The sequence below is a fragment of the Daphnia pulicaria genome, chromosome 4 (assembly GCF_021234035.1).
Source record: "Daphnia pulicaria isolate SC F1-1A chromosome 4, SC_F0-13Bv2, whole genome shotgun sequence".
Lineage (NCBI taxonomy): Eukaryota > Metazoa > Arthropoda > Branchiopoda > Diplostraca > Daphniidae > Daphnia > Daphnia pulicaria.
This window is the reverse complement of record NC_060916.1, coordinates 9,571,948-9,593,993: the sequence shown is the minus strand read 5'-3', so window position 1 is coordinate 9,593,993 and position 22,046 is coordinate 9,571,948. Positions and strand designations below refer to the sequence as shown.

At 35.8% G+C, this 22,046-nt stretch overlaps 1 protein-coding gene across 8 annotated transcripts in view; it reads right to left on the bottom strand.

Moving 5' to 3' along the window:
* Positions 1–2,865: 2,865 nt before the first annotated feature.
* LOC124338019 (potassium voltage-gated channel protein Shaker-like) overlaps positions 2,866–22,046 on the bottom strand; it is a 35,402-nt gene continuing 16,221 nt past the window's right edge. For 3 of the 8 annotated variants that reach the window (XM_046792038.1, XM_046792042.1, XM_046792041.1), the window contains exons 2-7: positions 11,840–11,966; positions 11,260–11,525; positions 10,485–11,125; positions 7,828–7,957; positions 6,800–6,990; positions 2,866–5,841 (exon numbers count right to left, since the gene is read on the bottom strand). In XM_046792038.1, coding sequence (XP_046647994.1) covers positions 5,669–5,841; positions 6,800–6,990; positions 7,828–7,957; positions 10,485–11,125; positions 11,260–11,525; positions 11,840–11,966 — 1,528 coding nt within the window. In that variant the 3' untranslated portion in view covers positions 2,866–5,668. Of the gene's footprint in view, positions 5,842–6,799; positions 6,991–7,820; positions 7,958–9,853; positions 9,984–10,484; positions 11,126–11,259; positions 11,526–11,839; positions 11,967–18,344; positions 20,115–22,046 lie in introns of those variants that run through there. The other 5 variants (XM_046792040.1, XM_046792039.1, XM_046792043.1 and 2 more) reach the window with 5 other exon arrangements.

Sequence of the window (22,046 nt, the reverse complement as noted above, 5' to 3'; positions counted from 1 at the left end):
AAAAAATTATAACAAAATAACGAATAAATCAATTTTCATTTTCTTTACGAAAAAATTACGCAATTGAATGTAGAATTGCTGGCAAAGTTTTTATTACAATGTGTAAACTAATCTTTACAAAATCCAAAAAAGCAAAGATCAATATTTTAGTAAGTTAAGTTAAATGTAAATATCTTGAAGCCAGAACCACCGACAGATACCAAAAAGTGCACGGCTTCGGTAATATAATACTAACGTCCAGTATTTTTGGGGTAAATCTAAAATAATTCTTAAGAGTTATTTAATTTGTCTGGTCAAACCCGCGTTCGGTTCAACTCCGCTCTCCTCTAGTCACAAGCCCAAACCTGAGATCAGCCCCACACCAATTACATAGTTTTATACCCATTTAGGTGATAATTGTCCATCCAGATGATAAAATGTGGTATTCACTACTGTAATCCAAGTCAAATTTACCATTTATTTAACAGTCACCTTAATCCTGCTTGATAAGAGACACATAGAACATTTGGCAAAAGACTGTATCACAGACCTGTCCAAAACCTGCGCCAGAATTGTTTTGCACTGTTCGTTGGTCTTCATATCTTTAATGGTGGTCCATTCATTTCGAATTTGCATCTTCTAAGTCCCGACGATGGATAGTGAAGCTATAGGCGGCACTGGGACGAGGTAAAAACGAAAGTGACTTCAACACGGGAAAAAGGTAAAACAGACCGGAGGCAGACCAGGAATACAGAGCCAAAGCAGTATTCATTTTTACAGGATGAAAACAGAACTGTAATAATGCTGGGATACAGAGAAAAAAAAAATTTTTACAGTTGTAATGGTTACAGACACGTGAGGATGTGCATTACGCAGCACTAGTTTTAGCCGATTGGGATTGGGAATTGCTATGTCCCCATAGCCCATTTTGATTAATCAGTTATTTTTTAAAAGAAGATTTTTTTTAATTCTTAAAATTGCTTGCACCCTAAGCCATAAAACCCACTTGTGCGTGTTGATAGCTCTACAAGTTTTGACATACAGTCTCCTCCATAAGTATGGGATCACCCCACGCCGTTCCATAAGGCGGCGTGTATTTTCCTAGTTGGTTTTTCGGGTGGCAAAAAGTGAAAAAATGACATAAATTCACAAAACTTGGAATTTATGTCATTTAATCTCTTATGTTTTGTCTGAATTTTTTTCAGATTTTTTCGTTCATGGGTTAGGCCTCTAAAAGTGGCTCCAAAAGTATCGGATCACTCCGACGCCCACTGTGTTATCTTATGGGCCAAACTTGTTTTTCATATTGCTTTTTATATATTTAATTTTCCAGAAGGAATTTTTATTTTCAAACCGTGTATACAATACCCTTTCATAAATTAACTGTGAGTTTTTCATGATGATCTGAATTATTTTCGAATTTTCCCAGATTTATTCGTTTCCCGAGTTTCTGAAATAAGAGACTGCAGAAGACTTCATTTACGGTTTACAACCTCTATCAGCTGGCGTAGGCCGGAAAATTCGTGTCGTTTCTATACACCACTGGCGCTCTGCTTCCTTTTTTACTTAAGGGGCGTATAGAAACGACACTAATTTTCCGAAAATAAAACATTCTTGTTTTATATCGGCATTTTTGTTACTTTATTCATAATTCAAAAATAATTAGCGTTTTCTTCATAAAAACAATAATTCATTCTTTGACACATATATGTATATTGGTGCCAGGGCACATATAATGAATGACGTCACCAACTTTGCTACTGTGTATCCACTAGGGCCATGTCGTACATACAGATGACTCGCTAATCCTTTTGTATCTATTTTTCTGCCTTAAAAATGTATAGGCCTATCATATTATTTTTTAATTTGTAATCAACTGAAGAAGCGAGAAACCAAACTTTTGGTCGACATCATCAACATTGCTAAATTACTCCCCCGAAAAAAATCCCTGTTTGCTCAAATTTAATCATCGATTTAGTTGTAATTTTTTATATGATTAAGGTGCTGTGTTATTTATTCTATGTTCTTTGGATTTTCAATTTAAAAAATATTTTGTATCCTTTATACGATTTTCACCAATCTGATTTCTCCTCTACAAATACTAAACCAAGTTGTGTGAATGTGTGTAATGCCTTTGTTATATTTCTTATAATGTAACAAACGAACATTAAAAAATAATATTGTTCCCTTAAATCCGAACTTGTTTAGGGATGTTATTCATCCAAAATTCCAAATCATTTAATTTTTCACGTCACTTCAATTCATCCACGTTTAATCTTTTTCCTTGATATTACATGCTAACTTTATATTTATTTCTTGAGCTATTTGCATATTTACAGGATGAGATAAAGAGATGAACGAAAAAAAAGGAATGAATAAAAGATATTCCTGAACTTTGCAATTTTTTATGGGTTCTCTTCTCTTTTCTAAAACTTTTCTTAAACAAGCAAAAAAAAACTAACCCTTATGGAAAAAATTGTAGCCCCCTTAAATGTTTCCTTTTTTGGCTAGAAATGGAAAGAGAAAACAAGAAAAAGAGAGAGAAGGCAACATGTCAGTATACGTTATGTCAACACGCTTAAACATATGGTTTTTAATCTTAATTCTGCCCAAGAAACCCATGAACTGTGACTGTATTTCGCATACTTTTTTTTGTTTAGACCTATTCAAATGATAATATTCTTTGGTCTTTATAATTTCTTAACCTTAATTTGTTACACTGGCGTTTTCACCTTTCCGTTCTTAAAAAGGTATATGCATGTTGTGTATAATTTGTTTCTTTACATGCACAGCAAATATACGAAGTAATTAAAAATTATTATTATGAGTATCCTTCGACTGAAGACCAAATAAAAGCCGCCATTCAAGCAGAACTGAGTCATAAAATACTTCATCAATCAGAAATTCATTTCAATATAATCATAAAAATGTACAGTTACATTTGGGTCAACCTATATACGTACTAAGAGTATTCAAGGATTTTATGGTATAACAATGAATGCACAACACGTAGACCTTGAAGATGAGCATTTGTTGAGTTTAAACTGGATTGGGATCGGAGGAAATTCAACGGAAAGTCAATCAGATCATTAATATAATACAACACGTAAGATATGGATAAATGAATTAAATTACAGGGTATCAATGGATCATCGGCGTGGGGAGATAAAAGTTAGGGATTGTTTCGTGAGGTGTAACTAAGATTGCAAACTATACGACAGCAAATATTATTTATTTTACATGGCAATATCATTAGATTGTCAAGAACATCCACATAACATTCCCCATGACACTGTGTAGATGAAGACCAATGAAACACAAGATAAACCAAATTGGGAGGTGTCAGAATGTGCTCATAAAATCAACTATTTGAAAGTTTTCTATAAAATATTATACCACTTCGTGTTCGAATTTCCGCTTACAGCGTGGAAATGATATGTCAAGATTATTCTTGGACCAATCATTTTCTTTTGTCATTCATTCCGATGAATTCATTTCCAAAGGCTACTTATTAGTATTGTTGTAGTATAATAATAATAAAATCAGAGGGTAAGTTGAATTGTGTTTAAATTGAATATAAACATAATAATAAGAAGTGAAATTCAACACAGAAATAAAAATTAAAATATATGGAGTTATTAATCGCCGTTTTTAGAAAGAAAAACAATTGATCAAGTTAAAAAATAAAGAACAAGTTTGCAACCAAAAAAGCACTATCGTGACGATGTATAGGGTGGAAGGAAAGATAGTAAGAAGAAATGCCTGTAACAAGAATGAAGAGAGCAGAAGAAAATATAGCAAGAAGAAATTTACTTGGTATCAATGCTACGATGTAAAATGGAGTAGAACCATATAGAGCATCGAAATACTAATACCAGTAACGTTTAAGATATACGATTGCAACACGAAAATGCTAGGTATACAGATAGACTTAGATCAACAGCTAAATATTGTTTAAGAGAGAGGTAGAAAGAGGGATAACGTCGAAGAATTTTATAATGGATAGAAGAAGATATAGAGGTTAGACGTATACAGACGAAAGATGCATTAGCGATTGAAAAATTTCAAACAAGAAAAAAACTATTTGTAAAGTGTACTAATTTACTTTGTATGTCAATAATATAACTACGAAAAAGAATGAAAAAACTATATTGCACCAAACAACCAATATTGTGCTGTTGGGTTAAGATAAACAAATGTACCCCGTTAATGACTTACATCTGAATGTAAATGTAGGGTTTCAAGATCACACAAAATAAGTTACCTTTTGTAACTATACATACATCAATTACCTTATTCAAGATTCAAAGCTTAATAAAAAATGGTTTCCAGAGGGATAATCATGCAAGTCGCATTCTAGTAAATGTAGTAAAGGTGATAACAAATATAGGTGCAAAAAGTTTTCTCATAAATCGTATTAATGGTCTATCACTATTACAAACGTTTTTTCGATAGTCTTTTTTTGCTGTCATTAGGACAAAGCATTAAGACATAAGGCACCGGAAATACAGCATACACTCCAAATTCGTAATATTTACATCGCTTGACTTTTCCATGGGTTTTAAAGTTTTCTTCTTTTAGCAGATTTCATTTTATTAGATATACCCTGCTCCATAATCAATTCTGTTTAAGATTATTAAATATCCTTTCTTACTATGAAGTGTTTTATCTAAGGTGAATGTAAGCCAGATGCCCTGATCCTTCACTCTTCACAACATTGCGGTTAGTGAGATACTTCGAGTTTTTTAAAAGAAATCCTCGTTTTTTCGTGATCATTGAATGGACGGCATTTGTACTGATTGTAAAATAACCGACAAATGTCAAATTAGCTTGGATTTGTGTAAGGAAATTATCGATTTCAAAACATTATTTTCATTGTTATTTAATTGGATTTTAGTTCTATGTTGTATGCCTCATGTGTAGTAAGACAAACAACAAAATAAAAACAAATCGGTCGGCGACTTTCACATCTAATTGAAGATTCTTTAGACCACAACTAATTTGACCAATTCTATAATAAGAACAATGTGGTCACAATCACTAGAAAAAGACAAAGCTGAGGAACAATAGTAGACCTAACTAATTTCTCAAAGATCAAATTCCAGCAGAAGATTTAAAAATAGAGATGCTAAAATAGCAAAAGAACTTTCAAGAAAAGATAAAAACGAGTTATATTAGGACTTGAATTTCATTTAGAGTGCTATTAAGTATTGCTTTAACAACTTCCGTGGTTCCGTGTGTGACAAATGTCTCCAGACTTCACCATAAAGTTTTCCATCTTCATGGCGTTCAACGAACTACCAGTATTTGAATAACAAAAGTCTCAATTTTGCTTGTTTCCCATCTATTCAAGCGCTATAAGTGACCAAAGTATCTTCTTCAAAGATAGTATCATGACTAAATTTTGTGGCTTGGCGCAGTAATGAAGGCGTGTAGGGCAACTAATGTTAGGATTCGTTTGCATTTCTTCCTATTTTTCATTCTATAGTGGTATTTGACATTGCAAGATAAAAGATATCTTGATGAAAGATTAAAATCTTTCTGGTTGTATAGTTTCACTTCTTCAGGACCGGAAGACTAGAGATGCACAACTAAAAATCTGGTTCCACTGAATAACAGTGTACCAGCTAACTCGTTGTGAGAAAATTACACCGAACAAAGAGGATGGTACGTCACTTAGTTGCGATAATCAAACATCCGTCTCAACTGTAAAAACATTGGTGTTACTGATGTTGTTATTATATCGGGTGCTGCAGTTTTGTTTCTTGGTCAGTGGCGTCTCTAGCAGCAAGCCTTCCTCCAAGTCCATAATATCTGAACCCCCAGAATCGGATAATGAATCTCTCTTGTTACGCGAATGGCCTGCCGTAAATAGAAAAATAAAAATTAGTTAATGTACTGAAATAGTATTCATTAAAGCAATGCTGATATGAATAACATTTAAAAAGTAACTTCGCATTTAATAAAAATTATTTTCCGATCAAGAGAAGAAAATCCTAACTTTTCCACTGTGCATTTGATTGATTTGACCACCTGTGATGTGAGGTCCAGTGAGGTTCAGACATTCATGTAATTGTATCATACCGCTTACATAGACGATTCACACACCGAAGCAGTCATACATCCCCTGTTTGGTCAACTATGGTTGATTCGAATTTGAGTTTGACTTTTCCAAAATTTTGGTAAATAGCGCAAGAGTAGTTAGCTGAATGATAGAATGATATGAAGTTGCTCTCCCATAACACCGAAGTAAAATTTCTTCTTAAAAACTCCTCATACTAATGTTTCTGTCCTATTCCGTAGGGTACATTCTATCAATTTGATTTAATGTTATCGGTTTAAATCCTTACGATCTGTTTTTATGAAACAGGTATTTGACTGAATATTTTATGGTGTTTTAAGTCGTTTTTCATTCAGTTTTTAATCGATATTGCAAACTCCTTCTACGAAGGGGATGAGAATTTGAAAAGAAAAATTTAATATTCTGAAATATTCAAAATCACCCCGTTGTCTGATGTGGCAATTGTAACAGTAAATTCGTGTTTTTTTTTAACTTGTCGTTCAAATAATAAACAAGAATAAAAATAAGAGCACATAATCTTTGCAATTAAATGGTTTTTTTTCTTAAATCGTTAATCATGCCATTATGCCAAATTGTTAAAATTTTCGAATTGGGTTGGTCTGACTTCTGTTCTAAATTTAATGTGATGGTTTGTTCTTTTAACAAACACAACCCCACTAATGGTTGAATGCTTATTACATTAAGTTAATGTAATGGCCAAAATTTTCAGAAAAAGCAAACAAACAATAAAAAACATACCTAAAGTACCAGGAAGGTAAGGACAGCTGGTGACATGATTGAAGTTTTGTGATTGCATTTCTTCTTGATCTGTCTCTCGGTGGTAAAAATAATTGAAGTTTGAGACAATCACAGGTACGGGAAGGGCTATGGTAAGCACACCAGCAATTGCGCAAAGTGAGCCCACGATTTTCCCCCATACTCCCACTGGCCTGTTAAGGATTTCACCAATCAAACAAAAAAAAACGCACATTAATAGTCAAAGATTTTCACTAGGAAATATCGAATATCATACACAGTTATAAAGTGAAGCTTAATTTGAATGGGAAGCAACTCAAAAATTTGTGAAACCGAAAAAGTTTAATTTGAGGAATTGTCTATTTCAAATCAAGGAATCGTGTTGAAAAACTGTCTATCATACGTTTCACATTTAATATTTGGTTTACTCTCCAAGCGAATGAAACACTTCATTATCGTCGTATTCTTCTTTCCCTTTTCGACGATTATTTGTTATGTACTAGCAAGAAGAAAAATGCAGACGAATAATAATGCAATACAACAAGCCATGAAACATGCAGAGCAACGAAAACAATGTATTCCCTCACCAAGGAAAGGAAATCTAATTCTAACCAGCAAATTCTACAATTGCTATGAAATTGACATGATTCAGGAAAATAAATCTAATTTCATTACCAATACTTTATTAAAGATTTCTCTGGGTACGGTGACTAAATAATAGGTGGTACTATTACGTTGTAGATAGTATTAAAAAAATCAGGAAATACAGCAAAAGTCCGTAGCAGGCATTGTTTGCCAATAAATATTCAGAAAAGCTGGTGTGAATAGGATAACTTAGCGAAGTTCCCTTGATGCACACCAAATAATAAGGGTTCATGTTAATAGAGAATTGAAAAAGAAAAAGGACAAACTGAAAAAGATAAAAGATATTAAGACAAAGATGAAATACACCAAGCTGGTCAATGCAGATAAGTTGAAGGAAAGGGATGAAAAAGGAGAAAGAAATTGAAGGGCAGGCAAGTACATCGTACGTCATGTCACCATAGCCGACGGTGGTCATCGTGACTACGGCCCACCAGAAAGCATCCGGGATGGATTTGAAGTGGGATACCTCCGAGCCAGCCTCGGCAAAATAGACGGCACTTGAAAATAATATTACGCCTGCAAAATGAGGCGGAGTTTCGGGTCAAAGTAATCCTTTGTAGTTTGTTGGAATCTATGTCTAATGCCATATAGTATTATGAGATGCAAATTAACTTAACAACTCCTCACAATCAATTTGAGCGGCAATCAGTTATCAAAAGTGAATCAGTCATTTCTATCTACCAACAGTCTTCTAGAAGATAAAATATTTAAAAAATAATAAACTTTAAACAGCAAAACATCGATGCTTTAATATAAATCTTAAACTTGCTACAGACACTTGGATTATTTCCCTTAGTATTTTGAAATTCTTTCTTTGCTTACTGACAAACGGATTCAATTAGTAAAGTACCAATAAGCTGTACTGTATGATTTCTAATTTTCTTTCGAATTCTCTAGTATTTCTCAAAAGGATATAACTTCTTAAACATTGACGACTAAAAATCCACCGGTGATCAACGGATCAATGTCTGTGTTCTCTAAAGCAAACAACAAACTTGATTGATTCATAGTTCTACAACGACAAAGATTTTTACTCAAAATGAACACAAATCTAAATACATATGAACGCTCTCTATACAGTATAAATTGGTGAACTTGCGCTAGCAAAGGTTTCATTTTCAATTTTAGTTTTAATTTTTGTCCTGCCTTTGCATTGAAGGTATCCATGAATTTTCTTTGAAATTTCTTACGATTTTATTTCTTTAACATATACTGTACTGTAATCTAGTCTATCTATTTTTATATAAAAGTTGTTTGGAATACATAATTTATAAATAAACAGAAAAAAGTACCCGGTGCCGCGGGTTTAAAATTTTAAAACTACCCAATTCGTTTTAAGAAATATCTTACTTTGACGTAAGTGTAAAATTAGTCAGTAGAAAAAAATACAGAAGAATGGGACAACTTATTTCAACACCAATTGCCAACCTTTTGGACCCAAAACATTTCCTTAAAAATAACTTCAATCAATCAAAGATTGTTTTATTATAGCGGTCCACTCAAATGTGTGACAAAAACTTTAATAGTACGCCTACACTAAAAGAATAGCAATATTGCCACAAAAAATAGCACACTAAAATACTTATACTCAAATATTGAACTTTTTATAAAAAAAATTTGAGGGGGAAATGTAAAAAAAGGTAGGCCTAGTAAAAAGTAAAAGTCGATGTGCCAGCTAACAAGACTAAAACAATTGCAAATAATCCTTCTTCTGGATGTAATCTAGCTAGATAAATTGCAACAGTTTAGGAGTTGACAACGTTTGGCGATAATTACGTTACAGTTTTGGTCCGTCATTCATTAGAGCTACATGACAATATGAATTATTATTATACTTCGTCAATCAGAAGAACTGATTTAACATTTGAACACCAGATTGCAAAGCAACAATCATATTTGTCAACTCCTTGGCCGAATTATCTAACCTACGACAATAAATTAACTTAAAACAAAGCTACGCGAACCAGATTCTTCTCGTTGTCTATTAATTAGATTTGTGTGGTGAAGGAAAGGGATATGAAGAGTCGAAAGACGAGTAGAGAAAAAGAACACGAAAGATGACGAAGAGGCCTCGGTATGTGTGGACGACGAACAAAGCAAGAAACAATGAAAAGGTTGACACAGACGCACGAGCTGCTGCGGTGTGCTCAACTATCCAAAAACATCTACACAACGAACATTTTGACGATCGATAAATTGAACCAAATAGAAGATTGAATAAAGTAGTACACTAGACACATCGGGATGACGAAAATTATTTTTTGCGAAGAAAAAACGATTCAGTGAAAGAAATTACAAACTGAAAAATAAACGAACCAACAGAGCATGTTTGTTGATTCGTTAAAAATATTATAAAAGAACTCGTATTGGCTTGAGTCGATGAGAGTGTAAATATTACACTGCTGGAAATACCTCATATCCCCGTAACCGACGGTGGTCATGGTAACCACAGCCCACCAAAATGCGTCCGGGATGGATTTGAAGTAGGAATATTCCGAGCCCGCCTCAGCAAAGTAGACGGCACTCGAAAATAATATAACACCTGGCAATATACACCGTAAGCAACAACGAAAACAACCAAAATAAAATTGTAGGGTAGTCTAGTTTGGGTAAGAGCAACCTCATTTTTAAAACCGTGATCATTTTAAAGACCCACAAATTTGCTCCGAAATTATGGGGATCTGGAAATCTGGAAACAGGAATCAACGAAATTTACATACAATGCTACCCGTATTTATGTTTGTTTGTGTGCGTAGATACTCCTCAAAATGAAGCGTTTTTTTTGTTTTCTGAAATAATCCGTATCTTTAACGAAACGCATAAGTAAATACTATTTTTCTAATTCTCGAAATAAGCAGAATGTCTAATTACTTAAAATAGTTAGTTAGCAACTTTTTATTTGGCGAAAAACTATTGTTAGTTAATATCGTATTTAAAAAATTTAGACTATGTAATGTGGAAAATTTCCAGTAAAATGTACAGAAATTTATATTTCTGTCAATAATCCCTGAAATATAGACTGTTATAGAATCAATTTGCTTACCTATAAATAAGAAAAAAATCAAAAGTCCTAGTTCTCTCATTGAGGCCTTGAGCGTGCGACCTAGAATCTGGAGTCCCTTGGAGTGGCGAGAGAGTTTGAAAATTCGAAACACTCGAACAAGTCGGATGACTCGAAGAATTGCCAATGACATGGCCTGATTGCTACTCCTCTCTTGAGGCGGCCCTCGTTGAATACCGTCGTCAATGTCCTCTTCTTCTGCTAGGACAGTGGCCAACGTTATGAAGTAAGGAATGATAGCCATTATGTCGATAACATTCATCATATCTTTAAAAAAGTTTCGTTGGTTTGGACAACATATGATGCGCACGATGATTTCAAAAGTAAACCACACTATGCAGATTGTTTCGATGAGAAAGAAAGGGTCTGTGAAGTCGGGCACTTCGTCCTCCTCGATTCGCGTCCGATTGTTGGTGGCGTTGAAAAGTTTGTAATGCTTGAACTCCGGCAAAGTTTCAAGGCAAAATATAACAATCGAAAGGAGGATGACCACTACGGAGATAATGGCTACCACACGAGCAGCTTGTGAACTTTCCGGATATTCAAAAAGCAACCACACTTTCCTTTTCCATTCTTTTTCTGGTAGTGGTCTCTCCTCTTCTTTGATGAAGCCTTCGTCCTCCCTAAAATAATCGAAAAAGGACATGCTTATTAGATTAAAACTATAACCATTAATCTATATCGGAGTTTTGAAGGAATAAATGGTGATAAAATTTTGATAAAAGCCGAGAATTCCAGCCGACTGGCTCAATTCTACCTGAATTTACTGATGGCTGTTTCACCAAGTTCGTAGAATTTGATTTCTTCGGAGAAAACATCAAGTGGAACATTGACAGGTCTCCGCAATCTGCCACCACTCTGATAATAATACAGAATAGCATCGAAACAAGGCCGGTTGCGATCGAAAAAATATTCGTTCCTCAGTGGATCAAAATAGCGAATCCGTCGAGCAGGATCACCCAAAAGTGTTTCAGGAAACTGGTTAAGAGTACGAAGTTGGGTTTCGAATCTTAGTCCACTCACCTATTTCAATACAGGAAATTTTCACCAAAAGTAGAAGAATTTAAAATACAAATGCAGGAAACGTAATTCAGAAGTAATCAGAACTCAGGCAACCATCCAAATTAAAAAAATATCTGAAGTTTGACTTTGATTTTATTAAGAAAAGGTATAAAAATGGTAAATCACTTTGAAATTTAGTACTCTTTACTTCATTGGAAAAATAGTACTAGAAAATATATGATTAAAGGAATTCCAGAAATTTATTGATTTTGAAAAGGTTATCGACTTACTGAAAAACACAAAGAAATAATTTTAAATTGTAACAAGTTACTCACATTGATAACGACGCGTTCACAAAAATCGTGGTCATGTGGAATGGGCTCAAAGGTTCCTACCCCTGGGAATTGGCCATTTGGGTTAAGTCCATCGTCGTCGTCGTGACTTGCCAATTTGGGCAGAGACCTGAATATAATTTATAATTTCTTCAGTTCAGTGGTTTAATTTCTTTCACATTTCCATTTCATCAAAATATTTTTTTACATTCGTAATTTTTTCCTATATTGGAAAAAATTTCTTTCTCTTCTTCTAAATATTTCCAACTAAATAAATATATGCGATTGCGTGGTTAAACCTCAAAGAGTTTTCGATTTTGGAAGTCTTTTTATTGTTGTTGTTGCTTTTTACATTTTACTGTTTGTGAATTTTTAGTTTTAGTGAATCGCGAGAATACAACAGAAATGATATTTCTTGTTTTTTTTTCGTTTTTTCGTGTTTCTAAGTTAGGCTCAAAGTTTTACTAAATAATATTATTTGTAACGGCAAATCATTCAGTTTATTTCAAAAATTTATATATTACCATTTATTTATTACGTGTATAACTACTTACACAAAATTTAATTATAATCTTCCGTTTATTTGAAAAAATCATTTTCCTAAAAAAATTTTTACGAAAAACTTTTTTATCGGTAATATTCTGTATTTTAATATTTAAGACAGAATAAGTTGAAAATTTTTTTAAAAATCCTTTAAATCCGAATCTCAATAGCAAGAAAGAAATAATTTGGCAGTCTAGACTCTAGATAATATTATAAAGCGTAAAAATAAGAAAATATAACTAACCCCTTTGTAAATTATTGTGCCAAAAAGAAAATTATATTCTTCTTTAATGGAGCTAAGCGAAATAGAAAAATTAAACTTTGCTGCTACTTCAAGTCCAAGCTAAGGAGGGGCTGAATTATTTTTCTGTCAGAATTGGAAGAATTATATTTTTTAAAGAATGTATAGTTTATTATTACATTACTTCGAACAGCGATAGCGGATAGCGTTTGTTTGATTAATAATATTGACAATACAGCATGTATACGATCTAGACCAACGTGTGGGTTTTGTACTCTTGTCTGTTTTTGATACCCGTTCGAAACACAATAATCGATCTATGCTTCACAATAGTGTATATACTGTACAAGTTGCCAGTCCAGATTTACCGCCCTATATTTAGATACGACATATATTGGGTGTATTGGTTTGGGTGGAGTATGTTAGAAAGCACTATTTAATAATTTTTTTCACTCGATACGCTGCAGATCAAAGGAATAATAAATGAAATTAAAAGTATATTGACTGGATGATTTTGTAATCAAGAGATATTTCTTCACTTTTACTTCGTTGTTTTCGATAAACGTAGGGGGCTTAAAACTTGTATGTTAAAGGATAAAGTTACCAAGATAATGACGAATGTATCTTAATGTGGGCACTATGTCCTTCCTTGATAAACCCAGGAATCCAGAGGTCTTATCAACACGCAATAAGAGACAGTTTCCTTGCTTGAAAACATGACATTTAATACCTGTGCCGACGGTGAACTGGGTAGCATCCATCCATGTTAAATATATCATTTGTGGGTAAACATTACTTTACGAAGTTTAGGCAATTTCTTCCCCCCTCCATAACTGGCATGGGCGTCAAAAAATAATCGATGACTTAATGTAATAACCAACAACATGTCGCACATGATAGAGATGAGGCCGTTAAGAGACTGTATATTCTGTAGCTTTTTTTCAGTATAAATTCGTGTCACCGTACTGAATGGAGAAAGTCATCACAAGTAAAGAGATAAACTCTACAAAACCGTTGTTGAATCATTTCGTGATTCTCTATCAATAGATTCTGATTTCTGTACTTTCGGGTAAAATAGTTGTCACCATTACGAATACACCACCGCTGGTCACCGGAATGTGCTGAATGTTTTAATATAATGTCAAATTCAAAATAACGAGTAATACAATGATTAAATAAATCGAAAAGTTGATTAAAATTCTATGATTAAAGGCACCACTGCACCAGTGCACCATCAACCACTTGCCACCTGGAGCGCTGGTTCTAGATACGTTCACATGGTCTTGTTCCCTTCACAGAACTGCTGATTATAGGAGGCCGTTGGCATATGCGTGCGTGTGTGTACTGTGCAGGGAGCTACGGTTTGTCGGTTTCCAAGTTCTGTTGGCAGCTACTCTTGCAGCCGTTCTCCTTGTTGTATGAGAGCGAATCGATGCATAGCCCCTGCATAGACGCATAGCATCGACTGTAGAGGATGGTGCACAGTCGGCGGGTCGAGAAATCCCATCCGATCTGTTGTATGCAAGAGAAATATGGCATATGGAAGACTGAGAGGTTTGCTGCCACTGCGATAAGGGGCGGTCTGTTTTCACGTAAGTATGCAATAGGCGGGAAAGCGAAGCGGGGTTCAATTGAGCAGGATGATACAGGATGCATGTCGCTAGCATTGATCCAGCTTACAATAATGCAGCTGCCACCAATTCCTTTTTCTCTTTTAACCTTCTTTATCTCAATTTCTTATTATTATTCTGTTCTTCCAGACATACAGCACCTCCTTCTACCCTTAGCTCTTCATGTACCTCTTTTCACCACCCTCTTGTTTCAAAACTTGTAAGGACACACTTAGAAAAACGGGTTGGTCCTTATTCGATTCTGCCCTGCGTTTGTTTAGAGTCATGGACTTGCGGATCCTGTGCAACTTTTGCACGTGCTCTCTCAACCGACCTCTTGTTTCTAGATCTTACTGTCTCCTCTTTCCTTCGCTGCTGTCATCGATTTTGCCGCTTAGTACGACAAACATGCGTAGTAAAAAGAGTGTAAGATAGGAAAGGGAGACAAGAAGGTAGACAGAGAATAACGAATAGACACTGTAGACAGGAAGTATGAAAAGGACGAAGGTTTTGCGGTTCACCGTGTTATTGAACATTGACATCGGAGGTAAAAGAGTGATGTGTTCCTTTAATGTTGTTAAAAGTCACAATAGGTTAAAGAAATCGATCAATCGAACAAATTGACGGTTTCCCTACATTGCTTTTGTGTGCCCTTATTATGTGTAATGTGGTTAGCTTCGTTACGACACAAAAGTATCATAACCATAAAAAGAAATCATAAATTAAGTGGACAACTATGTATAATACTAAAATCCTAAGGTTTAATGTATTGGAAATGAATGAATAAGCAAATGACCATAAATATTGTCACATACATACATAATGTTTTTCGTGTATGTGACAATTGCTGACCTGATAGAAGATTTAACTTTTAACCGGAAACATTATGATCAAAATAGAATTAAAAATTTACATATTTTAAATAATTTTTTAAAGTTTAAATTGATTCAGTTGAATACTGCTGTTGATCTAGAAGCTATACCCCTACCGATATAAAAAAAATTATGGAATTTCAATTAAAACAATAAATAACTTGAGAGAACACAAAAGTTGAATAATTTTTCAGTGGTGGTGCTATTCCAAATTTCAGATAAGATTCTGCAATTAATAAGCGAAAGACAGATTTGACAAGATTCTAAAAAGTAAATAAATGAAATTTGGATTGCAGTAATAACTATAAATATCAGAACTAGGGATATTTGGAATGAGAAATAGGTAAATTATAAGTAGACAAATGGTAGAGTGGATGAGAAGAGTAACAGTGTATGAGTTCTAGTCATCGAGTTCTAGTCACTACTTCTAACTGTAGCGTGAGTGCAGAGGCAAACGATTGTGGGGAAGGGAGGTACAGTGTTAGTATTGTAGACAGCCAAAGAGAGGGAGAAAAGGAAGGGGACGAAATCTGCTGCAGTGCAGATGAACTGCAGCTGTTGGCGTCCAGTCGTTCAGCATCTTATTACTAGCAGTGCTAGGACGAAAATCGCGAGAGGGCGGAGACCGAAGAGTTGTGGAACGAGTAAGGGAGCGGGAAGAGGTTGGGGTGCGGAATCGGAAGATGGAACAAGAACTAGAACTTCTTTTTTTATTTAGAAAAGAATCGCTCTGTTTATCTCTTGTCTCGTAGAACCTCGGGTCTCTATCAAATTCATTCAGTAGCAAAATCCTGCTGATCGACAAGTTGTGCTCTGAAGCAAGACATGGAGTGACCAACTGCTCAAAACAAGCTTTTTTCCATCGTATTTTTTTTAGAAATATGTCTCACTATCTTATTTTTTGTCAATCCTTTAAATCCTGCGTCGTTAAGTTCCTTGAATCTGCTGGCTGACTACAACGTACAATTTTCATAGTTTATCCGAATGTTATGAAGAAGAAATAACAATAGTTTCTCGGGTTCCTCATACATTTTAACATTTTTGAACTTTTGTATTGCTGAATTTCAACATGAATTTAGAATGTGAGAATGTTTCAGTTTTCATGAGCACCATCTATCTGTTTAGACACGAAACTAACGTTAGCCCCGCCCTAGCGGCATCCGGCGAGTTTTTCTGGGTTGGCTGGAAGCTCTCCTCTATTATCGATCAGCAAAACAGACTGCAGCTGCAAGGAGAAAATTTCCAGACTGGAGGATTTCAGCTCAGAACTTGGAAGGCTGGAATCATCAGCACCATGGCCACTTAGTCTCGCTTCTATCTGATGTACAGTGATACTTGAGCCCTAAGAAAAAATGCCGTCGTATCGCTATGGTTCTTAGTACTGTCATTGCATCAGAGTAGATATATCACTCTAACCTTATACTAACTCGTTCAGTTCTGCCGCTCTGAGATGATGTTGCAAAGTGCTAACAGGATTCACTGACTAGTGATCGTTCTGATGAACCATTTCAAAATTTTTTCTCTTGACAAAAGATTGTATAGGGCTGTGTAAGGATGTTTTTATCTGGTGGAAATTCTTTTTTTTAAATTCCGTCTTTTATCAGACAAACTTCATCTTTCAAGTGCTAAACGTTGTTGTCCCACTAGTGAAATGAAATATGCAGTGTTTCTGACACATTCACGATTGCTTATCTCTGCGATTGTATGCAGATATGCATGTACCAACATAGAAGTCTGCCTCCCTTGGCTTTTCTTTATTTTTCGGAACTATAACACCTGTGCAACAGACTTACATTACACGCAAGGAGGTGTGTGGTTACTTAGAGCGCTATGCTTGAAAACAATGAGCAGCGAAATCAAGCGACACAGCGTCTTGCAGCGAGGAAGCTCAAATAATACACTAAACGATTACACTGAATTCATTCCTAAAAATTGAGGGAAATCACTTTTGGACTAGATGGTCTCCAAAGTACGGATTTGCTTTCAACTGGTCGAATATACTGCAGACTGCTATGTGCGCTGTGGATACAACCATTGCAGCCTTCATGGCCAAAGTCCTACAGTATGCATGCTGTATAAATAAAACATAGTACATATTTATTCCTGGCTATCCACGAAGCACACACTCAACTCAGTTCATCCGCATTCCCTCTGCGCTTCTTTGCCGAATACACGCAAGCCACCGCATGCACTATTATGTGCACACGATTTTTTATACCATAAAAATGACATGCACCTCGATTGGCGTCCTTCACTGTTCTCCACACTCGCGATCCTCGTCGGTTCCAACCGGGGTCAGCCCAAGAAAGTACCAGTCTACAGAGTTGTGACGATAGACTGCATTTCTAGTTCACATGATTAGCATGACGAAATTTAATTCAAAATTGCACCATAGTGCGGGGTATGTGGAATTGCAGTATTACACTATGTTGCTACGCGTGATGGACGTAGACATAGGCACAAACAGGAATCCACAATCCAATCGTGCAGTTGGTGAGAAGCAAAAGCCAGGATTTATGGATATTATTGAATGGAACATGTTGACTGGGATGATTACTTTTTAAATTAGGGCTAGCAGGAGTATTAGATAAATTAGGTTTAATTTTTGAGTTGTAATTGCACCTGAGGCATAAAGCAAAATAAAAATGAAAACTAAATCAATTTCCTATAACCCATTTCGCTTCCATATTCGATGCTGTTTTCTATGCAGAACTAAGAGCCAACTACGGATGGATTGAAAAGAGTCTACAAGTGATATGGAACTGAGATCTAGCAGCGCTAGACCGCATCGTCGTTTTGCTCAATACTATTTACTTACACTGAAATGAGCTTTGCAGTGATACTACAACAAGACCCACCCTTTTGGTTTTGGTTTGTAATGTTAGGGGTATTGACTATGTATCATGCGCTGATTTACACACAAAGTACTGTGCCGCATTGCTGTCTGCTAACAGTGGCAACCACGCTTTTTCACTGGCAACATTGGACTTCGCTTTCATCGCTCTGCTTTAACAAAACTGCCAAGATAAAATACGTAATGTTGCCCAATAAAAATTTAAAATATCATTATCTACTAAAAATAAATGGATAGTACTTAACAGATTTTTTTTTACTAATTTAAAGAATTGGAGAAGAATCATGAATCACCAAAAATTAAAACAAATAAGAAATGTGGCAGTGAGTGTCTACGGACGAATGAAGAATTCAGATATTTGGTTTAGTCTTGGTACCACGGTACTTACACAAATCGCGAGTAACGTGCATGCTCGTCACCTAATCCGTACAAGCCAGCCACAGCAGCAGCCATTATGCGGTGGTCACTTGATTCCCATTCACCCTCTCACATCAATATGAGAATTAGAGCATCCGGATGGGCGATGTGGAGGTATTTAATGGGGCAACACAGAGCTCTTCTCTCAAACACAACATTTTGAATTTTGATGTGTTTTGAAGATCTTGTTTTCTCGTTTATGACTTTTAAAATTATTATTTTTACGAACACCAGTGAACAATAGACTGAAAAGCAAATGACACTGCTTCAGTTCTCTATGATTCGAATTCAAAATTCAAATGTTAATGACACAGTTACCCCAACTTCAGAGTATTTTATGCGCCTACTGCACTGCGTTGTCTTTGTGTGAGATAAAGGTCACAATGTCACAATATCACAAAAAGCTAGGAAAAGTCACCAAGATTATGGCACAACGCACAATAGATTCCCAACAGAACCACTAGGACACAATTTTTCCTGTATGGATCTTCAAATATGGATCGCTTGGTTGGTTGAAGCATAGTTCCCAACGATCAAGGGGCCTCGAAATAGAGAGTGACGACCAAACGTCGCCCACTCAGCCACTAAACAGTTATCTTCAACGTCACCTGGGCCACATCCATATCCGCCAGACGAACAGCTGCTTTTGCCCACCACCGTCGTGTTGATTTTGAATACACTCCCAATTTCCTTAGTATACCACTGCTGATACTGCCCATGAAAAGTCTAGGTCGAAAGAGGTAGGGTAGAGGTGGGGTGGAGGCTGTTGATTCGTCAAGGAAAAATAGGGCAGCAATATTTTGCCAGACATCAACACGCGATTCAGCTCAACTCTGAGAAGCCTTCCCGTTCTTGTAAGGTGTGTTGGAGTTGGGTAATACAGTAACGGAGTAACAGAGTTAAGGAATGTAATAAGAGTCCGGAACGAATTCTGTTGAATTTGACATGGCACGGTTGACGGAAAGAGTTTCGCAGTAACAGCTGAGCACCTTAACAGTACACAGCGACGAGTGCAGATGACGACTGGGGCTCCCAACGTGCCAGGAAGAGAAATATATAGTCAACGATAGGTAGATCGCGTGTCTAATCCGCTCAGAGGTTCCTCGTATACCGAGTTTTTGAACCCGTTACGATGCCGTTTGCTACCGCTAGTACCGCCACCAACGCTCTACCCGCGTGCCAAAAGTCCCGACAATCTTTCATTTTATCTATCTTGACTTTGTTGAGTTATTTTGTTCAATCGGCTGAACGCAAGCCCTGCATCAGCCAACCACAACAAGATCTACTATTTGGATTGGCCGACACGCTTGCTGGTGCTGTTATTTTAGATATTAAAATGATATAGAAAGGAATTTCTATAGCTGTGTCTGCAAAGTTGGAAATCGAACAAGATTAATAAGTGAATGAAATAAAAAAGGAAAAGAGGAATGCTAAGAAAAATAATTGGGACAAAAAAGACGTCGTGAACGCTGAAGGATAAGGGGAGGGTGTTGTACGTTACGGTCTCTCTTGCCCCAGGATTTCTGGTCCCCAATCTCGCTCTCTATATTATGAATGCCAGATCATAGCCAATGTGTCACGAGGTCTGGCACCCATAGTTACCGTCGCATAGCTTTCACAAATGAGCTCTAGGCTCCCATCCCCGTCATGGTGCCTTGGAATCGGAATTCGAAAATTTTCTAAAGGATATTTTCTCAACCCCAAGTCACAGAGGAGCAATAATATTTTTACAAGTAGAAAAAAATCTGATTTTATTACTTTTGCTTTATTGCTTTATTTGCTTTGCTTACTTTAGCAAAATCAGGTAAACGAATTGGGAAATAGAAAAACATAGATTCAGTGAACGAGAAATTTTGTAAAACACGAGGTAGGCGGTGCTAGTAGTTTCATCGTCATCATAGTAGCCTTCATCGGCAAGATGCCCAGAGACAACCTTATCCATCAACCTTGTATATGCTGTGATGTCTTCTGTTCGAGATGGTCGACAAAAAAGTCATGTTTAAGGGGAGCTGTAGGAATGGCTCTCGTGCCAACGCGATCATATGGAATGCAAAGCGAGCAGAAATTTCTTGGCTCTTTCAATGTGCTTCGAGTTTGTAGATTGTTGCTTACAAAAGCGAGCAATCTGAATTTATTTTAGCACTTTATTACTTCGCGTTTTCCCCCTGATTATATGAACACTTAGAGTGTTATTATTTTCTTCTGTTGTGCGAGATATAAAAACATTCATTTACAAGTTTATTGTTGTAAATCAAATCGTAATTCCATGTAGTTCGTCCAAAGTAATGAACTGAGATTGGTTGTTCCTATCTCAGCGAGCTTAGTAAGACGTCCGCATCATACGAACGGTTACGAGGAAAAACTTAAGAACCCCATAAGGAGCTTGGGAAACCACTAATTACATATAAGCTATACTCGTCTTTATCTCGACAGTACAAATGGCAAACCCACAATTTTTTACTAACCCCAAAATCAGATTATACATCTATAAGCTAACCCAGCCACCAAAAATATTAAAGAAACTTCTTAAAAAAGAAACATTGAATTGCACCAATAAGTAAATTTGTCCTATTTGTGTAATACGTCAATAAATCAGGTAGCACACGAAAGTAAAATTTACGTAAGTAAAATCCGAAAAGATTTGCAATGGAATAAGATAGATGACCAGCAACCCTTATTTAAAATTCCTGCGTACAATTATTTGTGTGTTGTTAGAAAGTACAACAAAACAAACACAAGGATAACTTAGAAACAGTTTCAGTAGATTCGATGGACCATAACTTAGTTCGCCGTATTTTTGCTTCTGAAATATCATTGGTATTTGAATACGTAAACAAATCAATGGCTAGTGACGCTTTTATCGGTATTAATGCGGGGAACACGTAGATTGCATTTTTGTTAATTTATTGTTACACGATCGAAGAACAAATCGTGACTTGGTTTACTTTCGTGTTGCTATCTACCAAATTGTATGCTTTAGATTAATTATCATGAAACTTGATCATTAGTTGATTCAGTCTGGTTCACATTGCCGAGTGATTTAAATAACCCTTTACATGCAATGCTACTTAAAATGAGCGATGCCGAACGTCATATTTTGGCTAAATCACCTTTTTTTAGAATATTCTCACTCGGGTAACATCCAACTACATCGTCCAAATTTAAAAATCCTTCTAGATAAATGTATTGGGATTTCACGATTGATATTTACCACTTTAAATGGCGGTGGTCAATAATTATAATAATTACCCAAACTGCTGACTTAAAACTATACTATCGATTTGTCTTTCGAATGTTGAACTATGTGTCTATGCGTACAAATACTCGTTGGAGCTATCATAGGCTTAGACTATGCAAAATTAACATTGCTTTGAGCTTTCGTCTTGTTCTCGACCTATTTGTTGTACTCTGTTTAGGGTATCGTTTGGCAGTCGTCGAGTTTTATAGAGACTGTGAATTTAGGTTAATTTCATCCCCGACATCTAGAGAGTGTTGAGAAGAGGTATGGACGACTCATCCGAAAAATTAGGTCGTCAATAAGCCAATAGACAGTACGCGTAATTGTCCTAAAGTTTTTTGTTGCAGGTAACGAACAAACCAGTGTGACACCAGTGTGTAGCGATCGATGATGAATCGAAAAGAACGAGCTATTTCAACATTTAACGTCAAACTG